This window comes from Bubalus kerabau, chromosome 11 (genome assembly GCF_029407905.1).
Source record: "Bubalus kerabau isolate K-KA32 ecotype Philippines breed swamp buffalo chromosome 11, PCC_UOA_SB_1v2, whole genome shotgun sequence".
NCBI classification, from domain to species: Eukaryota; Metazoa; Chordata; class Mammalia; order Artiodactyla; family Bovidae; genus Bubalus; species Bubalus kerabau.
This window is the reverse complement of record NC_073634.1, coordinates 29,418,393-29,444,360: the sequence shown is the minus strand read 5'-3', so window position 1 is coordinate 29,444,360 and position 25,968 is coordinate 29,418,393. Positions and strand designations below refer to the sequence as shown.

The following is a 25,968-nucleotide window of genomic DNA, read 5'->3' as shown; positions in this document are numbered from 1 at the left end:
TGTCACAAGGGGGTTAAGAAACAGAACAGATTTACTGTGAGTAACCTAGACTTCTCAAAATTTTTTTAATTAATTAAAAATGCACCAAACCAAAAGTTTTCTAAGTTTTATATAGAGACAAATGAAATTCCAATTATGTTTCCAATATACCAAACCTGGTTGTTTTTTAAAAAAATTAAAAATAAGTACAACATGCATAGGTTATTCCACATCACATGCTTTATTTGGACTTAAACATTTATAATTTCATTCTAAACACTTGGTTGACATACATTTGGATGTATGTAGTTAGGCTATACAGAATATACAAACCAAAGCTGGATGAATAATACATAGGTTTTTCAAAAATGATGTTTCATAAAGGATACAGAAAAAGGAAAAATAACCACACATCTGGAATCTCAGAACTACTGAAAAATAAAACTACAGAAAGGCAAAATATAAACAATTCCAAGAACACACAAATTATCATCCTTGAAAAAAGAAATTACAGGACAGCATCTGCCATTCTTGAAGAACTAAAATTACTAAAGAAAACACAAATTCATTACAAAGCTAACTATGAACGTACTAATATGTGAAGCAGTATAATTCTACATTAACAATTTTTTCCACAATATAAAGTAATCTTGCTAATCGGTAATTTCTAATCCTTTCCTAGTATGAATTTAACTACTGACTTTAATAACTGGTAGCCTCATTTCTGGCATACAATATGAAATGACATGTAATTTTATTAAATTCAAAGTACTAGAATATAGCCAATTTTAAACTATCTGATAAAGATGTATGCAAAGGCCTTCTTAAAAAACAAGGCTATAATATATGAATATAATAAAACTAGTTTACCAAGATTTCAAATAACAAAATGGTTATATAAATGCATACATTATACTTCCTAAGAAAAAAACCATCAAATCAAAGATCACAAAAATATTACCACAAAGTAAAGTCATAACTTTTCACCACTCATCTTTGTCCCTGCATCTTCGGTACAGCTGTCTAATTCAGCAAGATCGCTTTTTGATTCAGTATGGCTTTCCTGCATTGCCACTGTGTTTCCAGCATCACTGTTCGAAGAAGCAGCTGTAGCAGCTTGTTCAGCAGGATTTTCTTCGCCCTCTACTTTAGCTAGCCTGTAACTAGTCAGCATCTCCTCCAGAAGTTGTCGGTAGTTTCCCCTATGATTAATTCTCATTTGCCTGAGAGCTTCCACCAATTTCCCCTGTGATCCACTTTCCTCTGCTTCATCGGAGGCCTTTTTTTAAGATTCAAGACCCCAGTGTCAGTAGACAAACTAGGATATCACACGTATTTCACAACATATCACAGCAAAACACTCATTTCTCTACCATGAGTAATATAGTCTAAGCATGAGAACATTTCATTAAGAATCAAGTGTTACTGTGTCAATTAACAAAAATTTCCAATTGAAATACCTCTAGTTATTTTTAGCAAATGAGCATCATGAACTATTAACGTCTTATTTTACATTGATATTTGAAGCTTAATCTGAAATTTACTTGCTAGCAAAATTCAACAGCAACACAGCATCTCCTAAAAGCAACTGACTTCAAAAGAAAATAATAGGCTATAATTATTTAGTAACTAAAGGAAATTAGTGTTTAAAGCAATAGGAAAGGACAGAAAGCAGGCCATTAGAACATTAGTTTCTTCATTTCTGCTGAATGACAGGAAGGAGAGGAGAAACAAAATGCAGTATTATATAAACTAAATTTGGGGGAATTGTAAAATTTCTGTGGATAAAAATTTTACTTATTTTTTGTCGTTAAATATTTTACTAAAAATCTCTAGATTAAAATCATTTTAAACATTATAATAAAATATGAATATTAAACTACTCAATTTTTTTATATTTTACTGAATTTTGTAAAACTGACAGATTTCTCCTATAGTAGCTACTTAACCTTGTTTGCAGAACAAACTCTAATATCCAAGCTGATCATACTCATACGCTGACAGATACAACTCAACCTTACATGTGCCTCCTGACGTGATGTGCTAGGGAGGACAAAGCTATGTCTTGTGATCTTGCCAAAAAATGTTTAATTAAGCTAATCCCCAATATAATAAGAAAACAGGGAACACAGAATTATGTGAAAAAACACCACAAGGAAACTATCATATGATCCAGAATGTAGGACATCCTATTAAAAGCTGGCTTAGACTTATTTTCAGTGTTAAGGGGAAAAACAAACTGGGAGCTTAGTTAAAGGCTTGCTTAACATGCTTGACTGGTAACAACTGGACTAGACCATGTAACAATTTTAACAGTCTTTCTATGGACAACTGAGAATATGTGGACTTTACATTAGATGATATTAAATTTATTACCAATTTTCTTAGGTATAATAATATAATAATTATGATTATGTAAACAAATGTCCTCATTCTCAAGAGCTGTGTGCCAAAATATTTAGAGGTAAAATATTTTATCAGCGCTTTGCTGTCAAAAGTTCAGTCAGTTTAAAAAAAAAAAAAAAGGCCAGGAATGTACACATAGAGCAAAGAGAACAAATATGGTAAAATGAAGATGTCCACTATGACCATTTCAATTTTTCTATACGTTTGGAAGTTTTCACCATAAAATGTTGGGAAAATAAAATACAAAAAGGCTACTGATATAGATCTGATACAAACTCTTAACCATCTTTGGAAGTTGTTACTCCGTAATTCTACAACAAAGGTAATATGACTATAGCCATATAGTAAATGGCAATGCTTATTATTAGAAAAATGAGAGCACGTGACTATTTTTTTTAAGTGCAAAAAGCAAGAGATAATACTGTGTACAGCATATGTTTTATGTGTAGGCATATGTGTGCCCATATTCTTTAGGATATTACATGTAAAATGCCTAGGAAGAAAGGAAACACAACAATATAGAAATGATAATAATGGGTGAAGTTTCAGATGCTTTGACTACTCCAATTTTCTACAGCAAGCATATTAACTATCAAAATAACTTTTTTTTTTTAATTTGCAAAATTTGGTGTGTGGAGAGAACATAATAAAATATGGTCTGTTAAGATTTTTCTCCCCCCATTTACCTTTCTTTCTGTACTAAATAAACATTATTTCCCTAAATACAGTTTCTAATTTGAATCAATTCAGGAAAGGTTAAGATGGAACAATGAGTTAAATGCTTGCTGATCATAAACCTTATCAATTTTTAATCAGGTCTTCCAAAAGGAAATTTTCTATTTGAGAGTGTATCACAAAGAACTTTTAGTGGAAGGTATAAGACTCCTCTCTGCCCTCCAAATAAAAAGCCTTCAAACCAACAACTACCTTTGACAACTCCCTTGGACACTGAAACAAAATCAAGTGGACAACAGAGAACTCAACCCTGGTTTCACATTAGAATCACCTGTAGAGTTTCTAAAATTATACAGATGCCAAACTCCAAGCCATGGTATTCAGATTCAGTGAGCTGGGATGATTTTCTTAAAGCCTGACAGGTGACTCCGATACACAGCAAAGGTTGAAAACGAGTGATAAACTGTCTTACTTCCCTGAGCTTATTGATAAGGTTGGATCAAAGCTGTTATACGTGGCTGTATCTCACAGTCCATCTGACATCTATATCATCACAGTAATCATCTATATTTCTGTGAAATGCTACAGTAGTGGTAGCTGGGGAGAGAGACGTAGTTGCTTTATAAAAAGCACACTAAAACCCAAACTCTAAATTCAATAGGAATGGATTTACAAGAGCCAATTGAAAAGAATTTGAGTTAATGACCACATTTAAGTCATTCTATATTATAGCAAATTATATTTTCCTATTGTGCTAGACAGTAGATAGGTGAAACCTCTCCATTTCATCTGATGTTTCAAAATACTGTTATACAACAGTTATGGATTTTCATTAATATCAGAAAATGAATCTATTGTTTAGCTGCACCTTCTTTACCCGAACTCACACAAAAGGTACCTCAGGTTTACACCTCTATTAGAGCAATTCATTTCACCTTGCAACTGTTGACAAGTCTCTCCAATTGCACTGTAAAATCTTTTAGACAAAGATAATTTCTATTCCTTTCTGTATCCTCCCAACCACCTAGGGATGAAAAATTAATGCTTGTGCTAAGAACTTAATATACATAATTTCATTTAATCCTTATAGGTACTCTATTATAATAGATACTGTAACTCTAGTTTTTATAAGCGAAGAAACTAAGGCACAGAGAGATTTAAGTTATTTGTCAGGAGGACGATGCTAGAAGTGACAGAGCTCAGATTTGTGCACAAGTGTAATCAACATCAATGTCCCTCTGAATGTTCTTCTGGCTACATTACGGTAAGAGTTTTGCAGAGTAAAGCGCCTCATATAAATAGATGCTTACTAAATAAATAATTAAAATTATTGTTGAGTTGGACCACAAATTATTTCATATTGAAGTCTATAATGTATTTTATTATAATAGAAAAATTAATGAAATTACAGGACAAAAAAAATCATATTACATGGGACAGTTTAAATTAGTCTGCAAAACAAATTTAAGACAATTACAGACATGGGGATTTAGGACTCTTCCCTCAGATTCTGTTTTTAAGGTTTTACTGTCACCTAGACTAACTCAGCTTGAGAATCAAATTTCTCATTATGAAAACATTGCCTTACACAAAGTAAGACCCAGATAAATAGATAAATCAAAAAAGACAGCAAAAGGCGGGTAGGGAAATCTAAGCACATTTTAAAAATAGAATTTAATTAGCTAAAATTCATCTGCAGCAATTTTTTAAAAACATAGTCGCCATAAGTGAAACTCTTCCAACAGTGGAGAAAACTTAAGGAATGCTAGTATAGATATTTACTGTGTGGTTTTTTCTTTTTTTTGGAGTCCTCATCCCTGCTTGTCAGGTAAAAATAATCTTTAGAAGATTCTCAAATATGACTTCATGAGATACAATTAAGAGTGACTAATAAAGAATCTAATAAATTATATATCATCTGCAAGTATCATGTAAACTTCAGTCAATCTGAAATAATTTTAAAGAGTCACTTAAAATGGTAAAGACCAAAGCTATGAGGAGGAGTATGTCAAATGACACCTTAAAAAATAGTGACTAAAGTTAGTGTGTTTTCAAACAGTGTAGGTAGATCTTCTCCATAAAAAATGCTTTGACAAGTGAAAAAGTAAATGAGAAACAATTTATAAAAAAACAGTATTCACAAAGTCCTAAAACTGTGATATAAAAATATAATTGATCTATTTGAAATAAAATTAAAAAGATTTGTCTATAAAATTTAGTAATGTGAAAACAGAAAAGGAAGATTTTGGGGGGCTTTCGTTTTCTTTCCTTCCATTTTCAAAATCCAAATACCTTAGTTTTTTTAAATTAGAATAAAAGTGTGTATTTAAATGAAAAATAACTAATAAGACACTGGGCTTGACTGCTTAATCTCAACAAGTTTATAAACTATTCCTCATCAAAAATGGAATATTTTAAGACAACTAAACATGAGAATTGGAAATGATTTTTCTTACATGAGAGAGGTGGGGTATAGACACATATGTAACCTCTAAATATCAGAGAGGCTGCATGGAAAGGTATAAAGGGAACAGATGGAGGCACTCTGACTTACACTCCAATTCTAGCTACTCGATTGATCTAGCTCTGCAGCCTGGGCAAGCTACTCCTTTGCACCAATTCTTAGTCTTCTCTGTAAAGTAAGGATGCTGAGTTACCTACATAGTATGTAGATACAGTTATGCAGATATGGCTTAGCACAAGAAGGAGTTGGGAAAATACAAGTTCCTCTTTATCACTGAAGAATCATCAACTTATATAGCTATTTGATCACTGGTATAGTAATTCAAAAGTATTTTAAGTCTCCTTTGAGGGAAGAACTTAACCTTTTGGCGTGAAAAATATAAAGCTCAAATAATAAACTTTCCTACTCACGAGCAACCTCAAATTAGTTTTTAAAATATATGACTTAAAAATAGTCTTAGCAAACAACTATAGAGAAAGAAACAGAAATGTTCCTTATTTAACTAGTATTTACTGAGCTCTCAACATTTACCAGACACTGCTAAAGGTGCTGGGGAACAGCCATAAACAAATTGAATGAAGTCCCAGATCTCAAAAGAATTTAAATTCGAGTTATAAAACTAGACTAGCATTTTTTAGATAAACAACAAGGACCTACTGTATAGCACAGAGAACTATATTCAATATCTTGTAATAACCTGTAATGAAAAAGAATCTGAAAAAACTGAAAACTGTGTATCACTGTGCTGTACACTTTAACACAACTCTGTAAATCAACTATACTTGAATTAAAAACAAACTAGCATTTTAAAAGAAGAAAGAGTGGGGGTTATCCCTGAGCCCTACATAATATAACAATAACTTAGAGCAAAATGTAATTTTTTACTTTTTCTGGTCCCCTAGGTTATTATTCTTTTGGGGGTCACAGACTCCTTTGAGGAACTAATGAAAATCAGACATACTCTAATCATTAAATAGTATTTATGCACACACATAAATATATCTGCAAAAACTTTTGGAGGATTCACAAACCCCTTTATTAAAATTTCAAGCTTGATTCTTTTCCAGATACTGATTTTAAAGCTGGGAAAGTATCAATATTGCTTACATTAAGAAGACTGAACATATTCCAGAAAGTTGAACAGAAAAAAAAAAGTTAAGTAAAATACTATAAAATTCCCCTAAATAATGACTTTTCTGAATATATTTTAAATATATTCTGACTTATATTCAACTCAGGTTTTTTAAAAATACTTTTATTAACCAAAAGACTTTTTTTAATGTAAGAAAAATGAATAAATGCCCATTTCTGGTACTGCTGATAAGCATTTATAGCAGAACAATTCTGTTCTATCTTTGATATAAAGCAGATGTTTTAGGATTCTAAATAATCTTTGATTTACTGTGACTAGCATTTGTATTTTTAAATACCTGAATGAATAATTATTTTTATTTAAAAAATATTTTTAAAATGAGCTACCCTACTCCCCATACAACTGTCTCCTATTCTGTCTTTCTAGCACACTCCTGTCTTCTCCATCCTGCAAGTTAATTGTATCAGCCCCTGCCACTCTGTACTTCCTGGCAGCAACTTCCACTTGGCACAGATCTGACCAAGCTGAGAAGCATTCATGGGGCACTTCCGTGCTTCAAGTTAACGCCTAAGAATTTAATCAAACATTATCATTTCTTCAGTTTTCTGTTTCTTTTGTATGTTTTAGTATACTTCTACTTTTGATTATGGTTCAACATTTTTCTAAGGTTGTGATTATTCTGAAAGGGTAAAGTAATGTTTCCCAACATAGGATTCTGGGCTTCAAAGCCTGTTTTTATAGTAAACAGGAAGTTTCTCTAATTCACACATCTATCTATTAATGAGTTTACACTTAGTATCTCTGTGATCATTCACAACTACTTGACTTCTAGCATCTCTTTCATCTAATACTGCATATGTTTCTAACAGATGAGAATACCAGATACTCCTTTGAGTCTGCCATTCTTACGCTGTAAACACACAGTGGCTCCTCACTCTAAAATATAAAGTCAAAAGGTGTCTCCAGTCTCTTCAAAAATACTTCTGGCATCTTGAATTCTTATTTTTCACCATAGCAGTTTCCTGCTCTAGCCAAAATGACATCCGCTCTTTCAAAGATAGCTTAAACTTTGTTCTTGCCTCTCCCAATCCACATTAACTATAATCTTCTTTTAATTTCTGCCATTCAAACCATTCTTCAAATCTAATCTTATCTCTGAAAATCTGACTTTCCAAGCAGTCACTCTACAATTCACATGGCAATCAGTCTATATTTTGCATTTCTTTTTGTTCTTTGGTAAATGATGTGAAACCTTTTTATTACTTAACTTCTGTGCTTGTATCAACACTGCCGGCTGCATTCAGAGCAGGGATGGGGGACCTTGCCTTTTGTTTCATAATCTCCTCCCACATCAATTCATTACATGGTGGATTATCAGTGTTTATATATAAAGATGATTAACTATACATTTCCTTGATTTATAATCATATAATAATCACCAGGGCTTCCCTGGTGGCTCAGACAGTAAAGAATCTACCTGCAATGTGGCAGATCTGGGTGCAATCCCTGGGTTGGAAAGATCCCCTGGAGAAGGGAAAGGCCACCCACCCTAGTATTCTTGCCTGGAGAATTCCATGGACAGAGACTGGTGGGCTGCAGTCCGTGTGGTTGGAAAGAGTTGGACATGACTGGGCAACTAACACTTTCAATTTCAATGTAAATAATCATCTTTAAGGCCAGTTTTATATCCAGAGCAGCTCTCCTCAGTTTCATGGTTCTGTTGCCTATTTATTCACTGTTTACATAGCTACTATGTATAATACATATTTTCTATTTTTAAAGAAAGTTTAAAATTCATCCTTTCATTGTTGTTGTTCATCCTTGGTGTATGTTTAACAGAAATTCTGGGTTATAAACTTTTTTGTTTGGAATAAAAGCTGCGAACTTTCTTGAGAGACTAAGAAACCTAGCAAGTATATTATGAAATAATTTTTCAGATTACACACTGGGGCTGCATTTTAAAACATGTGAGGGAACAAAGTAATTATGTGGCTAATAATGAATCAATAACTACTTGAGGGCTTAGTTCCTCCAACCTTGGTAGTGGCTGCTACGTGGAACCTATAATCTAGCTGAAGAGGTAAGGCTCTCTTTACCTCCCAACTACCACCATTTTCTTGACATCCTATCCTCACTTGTTTGGTTTGGAGTTGTCTAAATGCATCAGATGATGTTATCTTTATTCTTATATTAATTTCCACAGCTTTGGACACAATTCTGAATACTTTAGAGGTACCTGACACAAAAGAAAGTCTCAGAATCACTGCTCTAAACCCAGGTATAAATTCTGTTATTAGCAATATATAGTATAATTTTATTCAGGTAACTGAAATGCATTAGTTGTAAAAATTTCCCTTTTAGTCAATGTAACTTTTATTGCTAAGAAAAAAGAAATTATATGATATTGCTGTGCAATAATGAAGCCTGGAAAATAATGCAATTAAAATGACACATAATTACTACCAGTGGCCGATAGTGGTCTCTCAAGACCTGCCAAGAGGAGCTGGAGCATAGAGGCTATTTCCTCTCAATAAGTTTTAGTACTAAGTTTGGCTCTCCTAAATCTTTGAGGCATACATGTTAAAATCAAATTGTTCCGTTTTAGATGTCTGAAAACTTGAAAACTCTATGAGAAAACATTATTTGAATTACTAACTTTGAAATTTAGGGCAGTTATTTTTTTTTTAAAGGCTACTGTTTGGCCTCCTAGTACTAGTATTAAAATAAAATCAAAAACCTACAGAGGAGCAGTTCATCAGTATTTTTTCTAAGGGAGGCAAAGGGACAAAGAGTTTTGCTCTGATGAAGCACAGCAGAGTACAACAAAAAATGGTCATCCCAGTTCAACATATATACCCAGAGCACAACAAGAAGGCTAGAATGCAATTATTCTCAGGTGTTCAACTGGGCACAAAAGAGGCACTGAAAGGTCTAGTCTATAAAATAAGAGTCTGAAAGGTCTAGTCTGATCACGATCACTAACTTGCAGTGATGGCAGCAGCCTGCTGGAGGAGAAATGGACACATTTAAAAGCACATTCTTTGTTTGCCTCAAAATTAAGATTTAAGGGAGAAGGAGAAGGAAAGGCAAGACACACAGGGAAGAAATAAGTACAGCCCACACAAAGAGGTATTTGATGCCCATTAAATGACAACAGACCTATCTACAAAACAGAACTTTAGCTCTATCTTCCACTTCAATACATCTCCTTAAACTTTAACTGACTCTTTAAAATGAAAAACAGTCATTGTATATATGTATATTTATAGCCACTGTTTATATAATAAGATTATTTAAAATACTTAAGAAATAAAATAAAACTTACCCCATCACTTTCTCTATGTGGATTCAGCCTACTATAAACAGCTTCAATAACATGGCGCCTAAAAAAAATTATGCTTTAGTTTTATTAAATTACATAGTTATTAAGCTTCTGCATATTTAAAATAATACTTCATATATCTTGACTACAGTCAAAAATTAACCGCCCCAATAAATACCTGCCAAGAACAGTTTCTGCATTTCACTCAGAATTTGATCCTGCACAATCCATCTGTTCTCATTTACTAAGGGAAGAAGGATACTCAGCCCCAAAGAATATAATAAATAATGTCTTAAAAAGAAAATCTTTTGGATGAAATTTAAATGTTCTTTTCTAGTATAAGAATTGTCAACCCATTTCATCTTTAGATAATTGATGTACTTCTAACCCCAAATTATTTAATTACTAATTATAAATGAAGTCAAAATTAGTTCTTTTTGTTCTACTTACTTGCCAGCAAGACCTCCCCCAGGAGGCAAATTTGGGATATTTTCTGCAGACAAGATGCGCATGACGTGGGCAAGATCAGGCATCCCTTCCTCACCAGACTTCTCCATAATTTCTGCAGGTTTTTAAGAAGAGTTCCTGAATTAATGTGATAACTCAGAATTCACAAAGTGAAACAAGAGGTACTACTTGGCAATACTATCACACAAGGAACAAAAAAAGGTAAGATAAAAAGTTACTTGCATATATATATACTCATTCTAGCATTATTCATAAAAGCAAAAACTGGAACATTAAATGTCCAATAAAGGAACAGTTAAGAAAACTTCAGAATAGCCACTGAGTGAAATGGCTTATAATCACTACAATGATCCCTATGAACAAGGCACAGCCACATGGAAACACATTTTTTATATGAAAATACATTATTTATATATATATATTTATATATATATTATATATAAATATAATATATCATATATTATATGCTATAATTACAGGAAAAGAAAAGCAATAGAAGGATAAGGATTATAAGGGAAGATTAAAATTTGCTTTATAGGTTTTTGTCTAAACAGTATATTCTATAATCTATTTATTTTTGCCTTTATGAATCCATTGCTTTATTATTTTCACCAGGTACAATTTATTTAAAACAAAAAAGGAAAATAAATCTCAGAATTTGCTAATACTCTAACAAAATAAAACATTTATATGTTTCATTTATATTTACAATTTCCAGAAAACAGATTCTTAAGGCATGATTTATCTGGCCAGTATCAAGACAATAAACTTCTTGAAAAATCAGACAACGGCAAACTTACTTTTAAATCAACAACAAAGCAGTGTCCTAAGCAGCCCTCAAGAGGCTAAATACAAACGGTTTACCATGCATCCCTCACAAGGACCATGACCTTAACTTTTTATTCAACTCTGCTCCTATTCAACTCTGCCCCGAACCCCTAGCTATATTGCCAAAGGAGCTAGTCAAAGAAGTCTAGATTTTCACATGTATTTCCTCCCTTGGTCTGAAACACTTTTTAAACCTATTCAACTAACACTTTTGCATGGTTAAAGTGTATTCATCCTTCATGTTTCAACCTCATGTGTAACTTTCTCAGATCCTTCTCTGACCCATGCCTGGATAGGAGTGTTGCTAGATACTCCCACTATACATGATATTTAGTAGATTACATACTGTAAACTTCATGAAGGCATGACTGTGTATTTCTACCTTACACTCTATCTCTGTAGTCCAAGAATTCTCAACTTCAGCACTACAGATGTTTTAGACAATTTTTTGCTGTGAAGGTTGTCCTGTGCACTGCAGAATGTTAAGGAACATTCTGGCCTCACTCACTGGATGTCAGTGGCACCCTCTCTTTTATGAGACCAAATCTGTCTCCAGACATTGCCATATGTGGCATGAGGGACAATCTCCCCTAACCCAAACCCACTGCAGTCTAGCACTTCACCAACTAACTTTCACATACCACTGGTACCTCTGCAATCCAATCCTCCCCCACCACCTGTCACCTGCTTCAACGCATGATTTCTAACTGGTCTCTTGGTTTCCTCTCTCCTGTCTCTCTTTACAATCTCTTCTTCACAGAGCAACAGAGAGAGGTCCTTTAAAAAGTCAGATCATGTTACTCTTGCACCCAACATCTTCCATGACTTCCCAACACTATTTAAATAAAGTCCAAAGTCCTCATTTGCGTCTGCAGAGTAGTACATGATCTGCTCGTTAGCAATTTCTCCTAGTCTTTCACTTTTCTACCAGCTCTTTCTAGTCCAGTCATACACTCTAAGCACATTCACTCCTCAGTTCTTATTGCTCCCTTTGCTGGAATGTTCTTTCCCCAAATAGCCACTCTTTCCCATATACAGTCATCTGCTTAAATGTTTTTCCTCAAAAAGACCTTCCTAACCAATATTCCTTGCTACTGTCTGCCTACTGTTCTGTTTTCTCCTATTAAAAAAAATACACACACACACACACACACACACACACACACACACACACACACACTGGTCTCCACTAGATTATAAACTCCATGAGATCAGGAACACATTTGCTTTGTTTTCTGCTACCTTCCCAGTGACTCACATGCTCAAGGATTGCTGAAGTAATGAATACATACAGAAGGCATTCACCAGATATCTAATCAATTTAGGTTAAAGACTATTTAACATTATACCTCTCCTCTGCACACCCAATAAAAACACATACACAGACTTGCCAATATACCAAAACGCTTTCACCTCAAAATTCTAATATCAGATTACATGACTTTAAACCCTAACAGAAATATAGTGCTCTTGAAGAACAACTGCTTCTAAAAAAAGAAGTTAGGTACCAAGGCATATTGATCTGTAGTGGCTGCTTTTTCAAGGATTTTAAAGAGTTTTTTGATTGAGTGATTATAATCAAGTGTGTGCCACAGGCCCCAAGATCACATCATATTAATACATATTTGTTATATCTGCCATATAACATATCTTTTGGATAGTTTAAAATCATACAAAATAAAATTAATATTAAAATTTAACAACCCACATTGAGCTGAACTGACCACACATTTAAGAAATTAAAATTTAGCTGTTACATAAGAGTTAATAAAAGCTACAGTTTGCTGCAGACTTGTGTGCTAGGCACATCACCAAGTATTTAACAAAGTTATCTCATTTATTTAAAACAAACTGTGTGGTTGGTGTTTTCACCCTTAGTTCACAATAAAGAAACTGGAGCCTTAAGAGAGATTAGGCAAGTTGGTCAAGATCATATAACATGTAATCGACCAAATTTTAGAGTTCTTCCCCAAATGAAAACTATCTAGCTTTTTTTGTCAACAAGGAAATTGGACAATAAGAAACTCTTCCTCGTCTTCTGACAAATTTGAGCCAGCAACCTCCCACCCCAACACACTCGACCTTTCAGAAAATGTATGTTACTAAAAACTCCTATAAACAGCTTCTCTTCATAATTATGACATTATCAACAGGAACGAATGCTTCTGACATGGTCTTCCAAGTGTTTTCACATGTTCCTTATCTCTCCACTTCGCTGAAAACACAACTTCACTGACAGTTCAGGGTTGAAGAAATTGCAGACCAACAACAAAAAAATGTTTAGGATGTGCAGACAACTGTAAAGCTAGAAAAGATGAATCAGTCCCTCGCCACCAAATCTGCAAAAGAATGTAGTTTTCTTTTGGTAATTACACATTTGAAATCACCAATCTTTGCATTTCAAAACTTTTACCAATTACTATAGCTACTATACATCTAAAACATGACTCATAAATAGGCCAAATTCAACAAGCTGACCACACCATAATTATATCATTCAAATTTACTATTGAAAAGTAATAATGATTAAGCCATAAGGTGTTAGGAAAAAATATAGGTAAATATGTAACCCTGAACTTGCTACTCAATATTATGTAACAACTTAAAATGGGAAAAGAATTGAAAAAGAATAGATACATGTATAAGTACACTCTGCTGTGTATCTGAAAATATCACAATATTGTTAATCAACTTTACTCCAATATAAAATAGTTTAAAAAATATAAAATAAAATTTTGTATTTTGTTAAAAAAAAAAGAAAAAAGTAACCCTGAATTGAGGAAAGAACTTTGTAAGAATGACATTGAGGCAAAATAAATAAGACCAACATGTGTAACTTCATGTAAAATAATTTTATATCTGAAAAGTAGCACATATAAAACTAAAGTATTAAACCAGAGATCCTGCCATAGACTCTAAAATGTATTCTCTATCAGGGTAACCACTAAATGAATATTTCAAAGAAAGTATAACTAATGAGCAAATGCAGGGATTAACTCAAATAAAAAATACTGATTAACCCCAAAAGGGAAGAAAAAAGGGAAAAGAATAGGTGGAACATATGTAAACAACAGATATAAACCCAAACAATTAGCAAATTATGTTGAAGTTAAGGAGACTAGCTTTCCCCTCTCTCATTCCTGAATAATGGACTTTTAGTCCAAAATCTATAGGAAGTTTTAAAAGATTTGACAAACAAGGAATAATACTTTTGCTTCTTCTAAAAAAAAAAAAAAGCATCTTTCTTACCTTCCACCCGTGATTCCAAGTACTTATCCAACTCTGAGTCTTTTCTCATTGCTTCATCTGAGACCTTGGGAGCATTTGAAAAGCAAACTAGTACAATACTCATGTTATCTCGACTTCCCTGTATATTAAAAAAAAGAAAATAAAAATTATACTTCTACAGTCTATCAACTATTATTTACTTTAAGCAATTATTTAATCATCCAGAATGTACACCTTCAACACATTCATTTTCAAAGAACTATTTGAAGTGCACCCTGAAGAAACAAGGACTCTTAGGTATGGGTAGATCGTAATTATTTTATGATTTCTGAATCTATGCACCTCTTCTTATCTACGTCCATTCCACTACTTGAGAAATGAAGGTATCTTCATGCATATTAAATCTTCTAAAAACTCTGTTTCCCACTCAAGACTGCATATTCCCAAAGTGACTTAAGCCCAAAATGCATCCTCCCAAAGAAAATACGCATTTTCCCCCCTAGCTAATTAACCTGCATTGGAGCAATGCTATTGAAACTCTACTAAACTGACATGGATGAAAACTGGGGATTATTAGGATACCCAAGACACTAAACTAAACAAGCAGAGAAAAAAGTTAAACTGGAAACTGTTCTAAGGGTATAGTACCAATGATCAAACAGATACACTGCAGTCAGATGAAATAACTTTTGAAGAAATGACATCAGACAGTTAGTGTCAGGATTTGGAGAGAGCAGCTAAAACTACTAATTGAAGGACAAATTTTACTGCTACCTTTTTAATCACACCATCACAAAAGATCTATATCAAAAAGGAAACACGGGATATATACTACTCTATTACAAGACTACAAGCAATAAAGTTAAAACAGTTTCTTAAAGGTATATTACTTTTACTGAATTTCTTAAAACCAAATGAAACTGTTCTTAGAATAGTGATCTTTTTTTAACTTCTTTTTTTTTTCTATTTACCACTCTCAAAAATTAAGTCAATGGAGGTGGGATTTGCCAACCCAAATGAAGAGAGCCAAAAACATACCCATTCTACTCTTTTCAGTCATCATGGTCAGAATCTAGGTGAGCACTCTTTGGTTAAGACTTGCCACCTTTTGGGGACCCACATGACACAGTCAAACACAGGTAGGCCTTGAAAAACTTCTGCTAAACCTCAATGGAGCAAAGTTTGAAGGCAGTATAGGTTGTCTCAAGAAGACTTCGAAAACAGTAATTCTCTGTACAAATTCTTATGCTTTAATAGAAAGAATCATCATGAATATATAAATTCTTAATATCTGGGGGGAAAAAAATCAGGATTTCCAAACTGGCCCAAATGAATTTTATCACTTAATGAAACCCACCAAAACTTTCATAATGACCTAGTATACACTGGCGGGCACTTCCTGATGGTCCAGTGGTTAAGATTCTGCGTTTCCAATGCAGGGGGTATGGATTCAATCCTTGGTTGGGGAACTAAGATCCACATGCCATGTGGTGTGGCAAAAAAAAAAAAAAACTACAATGGCTATATGAATATATATATCATCACGTGCACACACACACACATATATATGAAGATATACACACACACATCCCACATATACATCCTATGATTCCAAACAGCAATACATCCCATAGGAATAGGAATCAGGATTTACCATGTAAATTCGGGTCAGGAAAACTCTTTATACCATAGATATTCAAGAATCAAGCATCACATGAATACCAATGACTTTTTAAAGCAATTTTATGAATAAACAGAATTAACACCTTACATTTTTAGAAATCCAGTTTCTTCTACTCTCTATTTTGTTAACAACAGTATGAGCGTTGTTTACCCATTCTTAATCTATCATATATATATAATTTCCATTAGATTTTTATAAGTTATAAAACATACGTCCTATTATTTGGAAAATTAACTAAAAGATAATTTCAAGAAGTTTAAGTACCTGAAGATATTTAAAGAAAATAATTTACATAAACATCTCAGCATGTGTCATTTCAACGATGGTATTTCTATTTCTACATAAAGACGCTACTACTGTGCTAAGTTGCTTCAGTTGTGTCTGACTCTGTGCGACCCCACAGACGGCAGCCCACCAGGCTCCCCCGTCCCTTGGATTTTTCAGGCAAGAGTACTGGAGTGGGGTGCCATTGCCTTCTCCGTACATAAAGATGATCTTCCCCTAAATACAAAGTATGGGTGTACTTCATTAATTTTTATATAGCAATTTATATAGCAATTGAAAAAGAGCCTTTCTTTTATGACTCTTTAGTTTTCTAGAGATAAATCATCCTTGCATAATCAGTATACATTTTTTTGTAAAGTCCACTAATGAAATATGCAAAAATCAACTTGAACAATTACAGCAATCAGCCTGCTGTTTAAAAACTGATGACTTCAGCTCCTTTTCATTTTTATGACAACAGCACAGCAGCAGTACTTAAAGGAATCAGAACTATTTTAATAGATAGTTATGGGTCAAAAGCTTGGCGTGCTGCAGTTCATGGAGCTGCAAAGAACAGACATGACTAAGCGACTGAACAACAACAGATCAAAATAACCAGTGCCCCTGCCATAAGTAAGGGTATCTAAAATTAATCAGAAAATAATTTGATGCTGTTAGTTTTAAAGTTGAATGTTGCATGCTTCTGAAGCATTCTGGATCAAGTCCTGAACACAGCATATGAAATGGTCTGTGAACAGAATCTTATACTACAAAGTTGTAATTCTTTAAATAAATTTTTTAAAATCTGCCACTCACTGTAGTTATTACATTTACAGTGTTCAAAACAGCCAATTTTAAGGAATAGCCCAAATTTCCACCTACCCAAGAAAGATGAAGGCTATCATTACTTCCTTTCTAAAACACTCAACTCTCCCACCATTCCCTTCTCTTGAACCTATATTTCCCTTTGCACAAATTTACCTCTTCATTTCATAATTGTCATAACAGAACTAAAATTTATTGAGGACTGTAAACCAGATACTGTTCATGCACTTTCCAAAAGCTATATTCTTAGCAATTCCATGAAGAAGATATTACTATCTCTATTTTATAAAATGAAGAAACCCATGCTTTGCACCAAGTGGCAGAGCACAACTCAAAACCAAGCTGTCTGGTTCCAAAGAGCCTATGTTGTAATACTGAAACTGTGGTTCTAAACACGGTACCAAAAAGCCCCAGGAAGCCAAATGTCCTCAGAGATACTCTAAATGAGGGAGGGAAGGACATAGCAATATTCAGTATCTGTGAACACTCCAAACTAGTTTGAGGTAGTTCACACTTTTAACATTAGATAGCGCTATAGTCCTCTCAATGACATTCTCTTTTCCCAAAGCGGAGGTTCTAGGAGTTATTGTGATTAAAGTCAAGTCCTCCAAGGGTGGCACTATCCAATGATTCCAAGGCTTGAGAAGTTGTGCCATATCCAACAGGTGCAAGCATATCATATTATGCGATTATTGTTTTTAAAAGAATGGAATAAATGTTTTTCCATGTATGTGTATTATTTTGTTAAATATTATTTGTACACTCATTAAGTTTGGATCTAACTACTTAATACTTATAACTGTTAGATATTAATATGGTTAAGTAGCACTACAAAAAAACTTACTGAGATATTCAGACACCATCAACAAAGAAAGTTTCGGAATTTCTACATTACATATACTGTATTTTTACATCCTTATCTTCCATACTTCAAAAAACCCAGCCACACTCCACTCTAATATTATCTATGTCTACTTTTGCATTGTTTATGATTACATTTTCTGAAAACTATACTCAAAAAGCTCCCAAGTTTAGGGTTAAACAACTATTTTAAGGGGTACAGAAGTACATTTTTCCATGTTTTATCAATGACTTAGATTGATATTGCCTTTGGAAAATGTTATTAATTTCCCTCAACATAATCCAATTATCAGGTATTATATCTCATTCTTTAAAATAAATAAGCTTCTAATAGGTGGTATATAGATTTTTGATTAAAGGAAATCAAATTATATTTTTTAAAAACTTGAACAAATATTGACTTTTATGATTAAGAAAAACAAAGAGCTAGCAAAGTAACATGCATACATGACCCTACTTTTTATACTTCTATTTTTATGAATAAACACAGAGAATTATTTGGCAGGATATATAACAAACTGTAAACAGTGGCTACCTAAAGGGAATGAGACTGACAAGGAGAGACATAAAGATTAATAACTTCACTTCAAATATCATTTTGTTTAAAAATTTTTTTATTTTGTAATTACTGAAAAAAGAAAAGAAAGGTCTTAAAAGTTTCCCTTGGGAAAAATTTTTTTCATCAAATCTAGTGGGAAACTTTGGTAACATACATGAAAAGCTTAACTCAGAAAGCTTGAATTGTAGACTCTGCTTCAAAATTCATCAAATATCTGACTTACAGCTTTCTTTATTAAAAAAAGTCTTTTATGACAAACCTCCATTTCCTTACTTACAAATTGGAAATAAAAATTTTTCCTTTGTTCCCCTCAGAAGGTTACTATGAGGATGAATAAAATGAATGTGATCTATAAAATTATTATAAAGGCCATGCAAATGGCTATTACATATTCTATTCCACGGGCTTCCCTGGTGGCTCAGACAGTAAAGAATCTGCCTGCAATGTAGGAGACCTGGGTTTGATCCCTGGGTTGGGAAGATTCCCTGGAGAAGAGAACGGCAACCCACTCCAGTATTCTTACCTGGAGAATCCCATGACAGAGGAGCCTAGTGGGCTACAGTCCACGTGTCACAGAGTCAGACACAACCGAACGACTGACACTTTCACTTATTCTATGCAACTGGAAATTAGTTAGCATAAACACCAGAAATGCTACCAGCACTGGCAATAAAATGGAAAAGCTGCTTCCTTAGGGACCATTTTCCCCTAGAGTTAATTATCTAAATAGGGTAATACCTGACCAGAATCATCCAACTCTTGTAGCTTCATATTGCTGAATAGCAATTCTGAAAAATGACCATCATAAACAATAATGCTAGCTACCTGTTACAGTTGTTGTGAAAATTAAATAAATTAAAATGTGTAAAAAGTGCTTAAAATAGCATATGGCTCATAAAAAGCAATTTATTGATACTACTGTGATTACGATGGTTATCATAATATCCCAACATTTCGTGAGTTAACATATAAAAATCCCTGTAAACTATTAGGGAATGACAAATGTTAAAAGTGTTAGAAAATTTTAACATTTATTTATTTATATATAGCTGAGCCCCAAGGCTTGCAGGATCTTAAGTTCCCTGACCAGGAATCAAACCCAGGCCCTGGCAATGAAAATGCCAAGTTATAAGCAGTGGATCATCAAGAAATTCCCAACACTTAACTTAAATCTATTATCAGAAAAAATCTTAAAAGCATCTAGTTAAAAATTCAATCTACTCCATTCACACTTTCTCCTAAAGCAGCTAACACCTGGACCTAGAGTATACTTATTTCATACTAAGTGAAATAACTCAGACAGAAAGACATATCAACAATTGCTTATATGTGGAATCAAAAAAAAAAAAAAAGTACAAATGAAACTATTCACAAAACAGAAATTGAGCCACAGAAAACAAACTTAGAGCTTGTTAAGGGAAGGGGGGAGGGATAAACTAGGAGACTGGGATTGACATATACACACTGCTGCTGCTGCTAAGTCGCTTCAGTCATGTCCGACTCTGTGCGACCCCACAGAAGGCAGCCCACCAGGCTCCCCCGTCCCTGGGATTCTCCAGGCAAGAACACTGGAGTGGGTTGCCATTGCCTTCTCCAATGCATGAAAGTGAAAAGTGAAAGTGAAGTCAACTCAGTCGTGTCTGACTCTTCGAGACCCCATGGACTGCAGCGCATCAGGCTCCTCCGTCCATGCGATTTTCCAGACAAGAGTACTGGACTGGGGTGCCATCGCCTTCTCCATATACACACTACTATATATAAAACAAGGAGAAGGCGATGGCACCCCACTCCAGTACTCTTGCCTGGAAAATGCCATGGACGGAGGAGCCTGGTAGGCTTCAGTCCATGGGGTCGCACAGAGTTGGACACGACTGAAGCGACTTAGCAGCAGCATATATAAAACAGGCAACTAGATTCACTTTGTTATACAGCAGAAACTAACAGAACACTGTAAATGAACTCTACTCCAGTAAAAAATTAATTTAAAAAAATGTTTTAAAATTTATTCTACCACACACACACAAAAAATCAGCTAATACCTACTGAGCAACTGCTCAGGGCAAGCACTGGCCAACACGCTTTCCATGGATTTTAAAATTTAGATTCAATCTTTCAGACTAAATTAAAAGCAATTATATGTTCTATTTTAATCCTAGTGTTTTAAACATTGCTAACTGGTGGCTTTACAATATAAACTAGTAGAAGGACAGTATTATGGAGTCAGAAAAACAGGAATGGATAAGAGCTTTATTTAATTCCTTAAGTCGCATGTGGTGATTCAAAAAATTCACCTCTATTCCATTTCAACACAAAAGAGCTAGATAGGCATCTCAAAACTGATTTCAATGTAAATGTAACTTCATTCAAAGGCACTAGACGGTCAACTTCATTCAACTAAATTCAAAACAGAGATTTGGCATTCCAACCCCTGTCCCTCTTTACTATCATTTATCATTTCTAAGATTCTGCCTAGAATCGTTTAACACCATCAACAAAAATATTTAATCACTTTAAACCAATAAAAACCATCAAAGGAAGATACACCACCAGAATCATTTAAACCCCATTCAAAATGGCTGGGTCAAAATTCCTGAAAACTAATGTCATTTATAGGAAAGAGACTGTGCAGTTTCTCCAGAATACAAACTTCTCTCCTTACTCTAAATTACAGACATAATAGATTTCTGGCTATCCCCTCAAAACTACGTGTCATTCTGCTACACAACCATGAAAAATGATTTTGATCAACAGATACAGACATGGAGATCTCTCTACAATACACTGTTGAATTAAAAAGCAGACTGCAGAATAACAAGTATAATGAATTCCTTTTTATAAAAATATACACATTCAAGGCAGGCAAAAAAGATGAAAAAAATAAATACCACAATTAAGACAATAGCCCACTTAGGTCGGTGGCAAAATTTTCAAGCGTTCCTTTACATATTCTGTATCACCTTAAAATATACATATACACCCTATATTATCTGGCCTTTTTTTCAATAAACTTTTTGTTTTAAATAATTGGGGAAAACACAGTTTTCAGTTCCCAGTTAGGCAAAAAAAAAAAAAAACAAAAAAACACATGCCTGCTTTCGTCTCAAAAAGCCACGTCAGAATTTCTCCATATAGAGTCCAAGGAGAGAGACAATTTTAGAACAACTTACTATTTGATCATTGACAACCATCAATATTTCTGTACTTAATTCATCCAGAGAAGCAAAAAAGATACAACATGCTTTAAAACCAAACACACAAACAGCAGAGTACTAGAGATACCATCAAGAAAAAAGCTGGAAACACCAGCCCTTTTCTCTTTTTGAAGGTGCCTCTTCCCACCCTATGGAAAAGTAATAGATACTTCAACAAAACCTGAGTATTTCCATAGACCCAGAGACCTTTAGAGAAACTTCCTGGCTATGCTTGTATCTTTCACAGCAACTTACACGGTGAGGAAATAGAGTGGCTCTAATCTAGACAGAGTCAGTCAGTCAAAATCTTTACATCACATAACCAAAGGTTAGTTTTGTCCTGATACCTTCTTCAATCAGAGTCACAGAATACTTACATATTTTAGGTTCTGGTCAGATAACTCAAATTCTAATTGACTGCTATATAGATGCTGTCAAAAGCCCACTTGAAATTACTGAATATTTTAAAGACATTAAAGGAAATTGCTAATTACCTGTTAGTTTGGATGCTCCTCTCTATTACTCTATCGAAATAAGATTCATATAATATTGCAAATGTAAATTAAACTTTAGTGTTCCACAGGAATTCTTAACAAGATTGCATTTTATACTAGTCTTTGGTTCTCTAATTGGGGATGATAAAGGCATCTCTATGGAAAGAATTTTGATTATCTCCTATAAAAGATATTATCCACCATGTCATATTTACACAGAGTCACACATAAATAAATTCCTTTTAGGTTTTATGGCTAGAAAAAGCTTCTTTTACTACTACAGAATAAGAAATATACAACTCTCACTTCAGTTTCTGTCTTAGCTGCTAGTAAGGCTAGTTGGCTCATAGCTAAATTATAAAACTTTACTTAGTTTAAGGCTTCTGTTATATCTTCCAATATTTTATGTGGTTCTTGATCTTTTGTGTATCTAATATACAATCATGCTCTCTTTTTTTTTTTTTATGAAACTGCTACATAATCAGGCATAAGACAGCTATTGATGGGAGTTCCCTGATGGCAGAGTATCAGGATTCCAGGCTTTCAATGCCTGGGCTCAGGGTTCAATCCCTGCTTAGGAAACTGAGATCCCACAAGCCGAGTGGCCTAAACAAACCAAAAAAGACAGGTACTGCCAATGTTGAGAATTTTAATCAAGTCACAATTGTGTATAGATGCCTCTGCCACAACAACAAGTCATAAAACACTTAAATGACAATAAATGTCATAAATTTTTTAAACTTAATTTTCAAATTAGAAGGTTTAGACAAATGAGGATGGCAAAAAAAAAAATTTTCATTTCTGGGGAAGAGAATAACTTTAAAATACATAGGACTTAGTTAGGACTTCCCTAATGAAAATATTAAAAGCTTTAAAACTTAAAAAGTTTGCTTAATCTTACTTACCATGCCTTTTAAATATTAATAGGGCATTTTAATTGTAACAAAAAAAGACTTACATACCTTATGTAAACAAGTGTCCACTACCCAATTGCACACATTTTCCAGGTCATCAGATACCTCAAGCCTAGATTTAACAAATTCACAGAGCTCCTCATTACTCATAACATCCCAGATCCCATCACAAGCCAAGATGATAAATTCATCCTCTTCTGCTCTTAAAATTTCATAAACCTCAGGCTCTGGAGAAACAAGTTGTTCTGTTGGGCCCTTGCCATCAACACACTTGTAATCATAGTCCCCCAGAGCACGAGACACTGCTAATGAACCATTAACACGCTGTATCATTACGCTGCCTCCTGCATTTTGGATTCGCTCTTTCTCCCTTGGGTTGCAAGGTTTGTGATCTTGGGTAGAAAAGCAGACTTGTCCACTCCTATACAGAACAGCCCGTGAATCGCCACAGTTGATGAAGTAGATGTGCTTAGGTGAAATCATAACTCCCACTGCAGTTGAACCGCTCCTGTCCATGCCATTTCTGAGGTCTGAAAAGTTACGCATGTATTCATCAATTTTCAAAAAGCCAGTTCTGATACCATTCTTGACATTTTCCACTGAAGGCTCAAGAGCAGATCCTGACTTTCCAGCTGCCCTGAAGTCTTCGTTGTTCGTGATGTGTTCTAATAAGTGTGTTGAGCAGTAATTTGCTACTCGGGATCCGGCGTGACCATCATAAACTGCAAAAAACGACCAGTCTTCCAAGCCGTGCGGAATACCTACAACAGCTGTGTGCGCATCTTCCATTTCCACTCTCCATCCTTGCATGCTGCTCAGGCCGTAACGTAAACCATTCCCAGCACCATGAGCATTATGTTTCTCAGTTTTGGGTTTGTCCAAAAATGCACCCATGTTTAGTAATAAATCTGAAAGGGGGGAAAAAATGTAGATGTTACATATTTAAATTAAGAGCATTTATCAACAATAGTTCATCTATTTTCTAGTTAACTCCTAATCTCAAGTGTATTTTTCATTATTATCAAAACTTACAGGAACCACAACAAAAAGAAACCAAGAAAACTGCCCCACACATACTTCTTCTATAACAGTGGTTTCTCAATCCTTACACACTTGAGTCTCCAGGGGTGGGACCCAATAAATTATCTTTTTTAAAATGCCTCTCTAGTGATCTGCATGTGCAGCAAGCTGAAAACCACTCACTGTTGTTGGAGAAAGGAAAACCAAGAAACAAACCTGTTTTTTTTTAATTCAATTTATAATTTGAGAGTTCAATATGTAAGATGGAACAATGAGAATATTCAAAACTTGGCAACATCTTGCTCATTAATGTAGAAAAGTATGCTAATACATTTTAGAAAGATTTCCAAAAGTAAGTGTTATAATCAAGTATATTCCCCCACCAGAGATGTTGAAGACAACCCCCAAAATTAATTAAAACAAAATCTCAGTTTTACAAATATGTGATCCCATCTAGGTTGTACTGCACATCAAATAAAGAACTTTACTTGGACTAACGGAAATCCATTAACCCATAAAAACAAATATAACTTTAATGATGTGCTGAAGAGCAAACTACTTAATACTGCCGAGTTTACAATCCATGAAGTGGCATTAGGACAGCTTTTACTCAGTGCTTTTACTGAGTGAAAAAGTAAACGTGCTTTTGCTTTTACCCATGAGAGAACTGTGAAATCCACTACACATCACCATCCTCCCAACTTCACTTTTAGGATAAAATCTTTTCAATTTTAAATGGCCTGGACTAGAGCAGTGGGAATGCGAATGCCTTGATATGTTTTCCATATACAAGCCTGGCCCTAAGATTCCTGAGTTGTGTGACCTTAGTAAGGTTCTTAGTCTGTTATACCTTAAATTCCTCCTCTGTCAATGGGAATAATAACAATATTATCTACACCTGACTTCCGTGGTGGCTCAGACGGTAAAGCATCTACCTACAATGCGGGAGACCTGGGTTCGATCCCTGGGTTGGGAAGATACCCTGGAGAAGGAAATGACAACCCACTCCAGTACTAGTGCCTGGAAAATCCCATGGATGGAGGAGCCTGGTAGGCTACAGTCCATGGGGTCGCAGAGTCAGACACGACTGAGAGACACTCACTCACTACACCTGACAGGGAAGAAAGCATTAATATGCAGTGCTTAGAATAGTTCCTGAGACATAGTAAACACCACAAAATGTTTGCTGTTAGTATTTGCTCAAAATGCAGATTTCCACACCCCCATTTCCCTGCCCCCCAGCAGACTTTATATGGGGCTTTCTAAAAAGCATGCTGGTGACTTAAGAATCACATTTTGAGACATACTAGTCTAGATCAACTTACTTTTATTTGGCTCTAGGTATCTTTGAGAGAGCTCTTTTTCAGCTGTAACTGTTACCTAACTATAATAAAACTATATATTCCTAAAAACCCAATGAACCACCACATATAATATTTGTAAACTGTAGCAATCTTGTAACTTTTCATTATATATAATACTGTACTAATTATTAATATAAATACAAATGTTTATTAAAATGAATTTTCAAAAGGCAAAGTTTTACTCTTACCTAAAAATAACTTTCATTCAAGTATAGTACACAAGTATTGAGAACAATATAACAGAATGTGCTTATTTTTTAACACACTGGTTTAATATTTTGACACAATGATTTGAAAGCCTAGTTCTAAGTATATTTTAGATTGTTTTT

General features: G+C 34.2%; 1 protein-coding gene across 4 annotated transcripts in view; it reads right to left on the bottom strand.

The window, feature by feature from the left end:
- Positions 1–25,968, bottom strand: part of PPM1B (protein phosphatase, Mg2+/Mn2+ dependent 1B) — a 93,524-nt gene that overhangs the window by 9,434 nt on the left and 58,122 nt on the right. For 2 of the 4 annotated variants that reach the window (XM_055539961.1, XM_055539962.1), the window contains exons 2-5: positions 23,304–24,163; positions 14,485–14,602; positions 10,390–10,501; positions 9,943–10,000 (exon numbers count right to left, since the gene is read on the bottom strand). In XM_055539961.1, coding sequence (XP_055395936.1) covers positions 9,943–10,000; positions 10,390–10,501; positions 14,485–14,602; positions 23,304–24,149 — 1,134 coding nt within the window. In that variant the 5' untranslated portion in view covers positions 24,150–24,163. Of the gene's footprint in view, positions 1–197; positions 1,259–9,942; positions 10,001–10,389; positions 10,502–14,484; positions 14,603–23,303; positions 24,164–25,968 lie in introns of those variants that run through there. The other 2 variants (XM_055539960.1, XM_055539963.1) reach the window with 2 other exon arrangements.